The sequence below is a fragment of the Etheostoma cragini genome, chromosome 4 (assembly GCF_013103735.1).
Source record: "Etheostoma cragini isolate CJK2018 chromosome 4, CSU_Ecrag_1.0, whole genome shotgun sequence".
Classification (NCBI taxonomy): Eukaryota; Metazoa; Chordata; class Actinopteri; order Perciformes; family Percidae; genus Etheostoma; species Etheostoma cragini.
Window position 1 is genome coordinate 544933 of NC_048410.1, and position 1358 is coordinate 546290.

Genomic DNA, 1358 nt, shown 5'->3' on the forward strand with positions numbered 1-1358 from the left:
ATGTGCTCTACAGACAAAGCTGCCTGTTCTTAATTAAATCGTTAACTTTTGCTCCCATTGCTTAAATCCGCTGTAGACGGAATAATCTCTCTCTCCTCCGCAGCTGCTCGCCATCTTCATGCAGCTGGACACGCGGTCGCTGCTGATGAACTACATCGACCTCAGAAAGACCAAAAACGTCCAGCTCACCTTCGACGCCCTGCTGGTAAGACCGTTGTCCTCAGAAACCTCCAGAACACGTGATGAGGTTTTATTTATTTACAGTTCCATAGACTGCCTGTCTTCCACTTAACCCTCATGCCGTCCTTGGGTCAAATTTGACCCGCTTTCCGTGTTTTTATCACAAAAAATGGGCTTTAGCAAATGTCAACATTAGAAATATCAAATAACTTTGAAGAAAAACATTAAAAAAAGCACCCGCAGCATTGAAAAAGTGACAAAAAATTTCAAAAAAAACAATAATAGTGTGGACAAAACACAAGGGATAAATGCTCTTAAATCTGATGTCTTAGTGTACTTTGAGTACAAGAATCTACTTTATATCTATTAAAGTTATATTTATAATAGGAAGAGCAGAATCAGGAAAAAGTTGGATATCTGTTCAGTCATATCTGTTTCGTGCAACCAATTTAATTAAAGTAAAACTTTTTTTATTAAATTAGACAAAGGAAACGTTGTTATAATTCATGCCCTAAAGCATTTTTAAATATTGTAAATAGAGATGTTACGAATGTTATCTTTGTAAATGTAGTATTTCATAGTTAGAGACAGTGTTGTGTTTTCAAAATGTAAAACATTATAGATTACTAGTTACTGTCGTTTGAGAGTAATTGATTATATTAAAATATTACTGTCTCTGAATTGTAATGCATTACACTACTTTTCTGTTACTTTCACCAAAATAAAAGTGGAAGTTTGACTGGGCAGCTAGCTTGTGAATTGATCAACAAAGTCTCCTCTTTATCCACTACACACATCATAATTTATTCATATTATTTTACTATTAAACTGAGGCTGCAAAGTAACTAAAGCTATAAAATAGTTAAGTAAAACGTACTATAGCCTACTTAAGTCTGAATTGTGATGGAAGTAGCCTAAAAGCCTAAAGTTACTTTCCACCGCTGATACAATGTAATAGTGTTATGTTAAGCATGACTAAACATTGATACCTGACTTATTATAGCAACTGACAGATAATAACTGAGAGATAATAACTGACAGATAATAACTGAGAGATAATAACTGACAGATAATAACTGAGAGATAATAACTGACAGATAATAACTGACTGATAATAACTATATAATATAATGACTGATAATAACATTTGCTGGATTTGGTGGTTGAAATGACTGCAG

At 33.7% G+C, this 1358-nt stretch overlaps 1 protein-coding gene across 1 annotated transcript in view; it reads left to right on the forward strand.

The window, feature by feature from the left end:
- LOC117943372 (DDB1- and CUL4-associated factor 1-like) overlaps positions 1-1358 on the forward strand; it is a 35581-nt gene that overhangs the window by 12521 nt on the left and 21702 nt on the right. The window contains exon 5 of the mRNA XM_034869454.1: positions 95-205. Coding sequence (XP_034725345.1) covers positions 95-205 — 111 coding nt within the window. The remainder of the gene's footprint in view (positions 1-94; positions 206-1358) is intronic.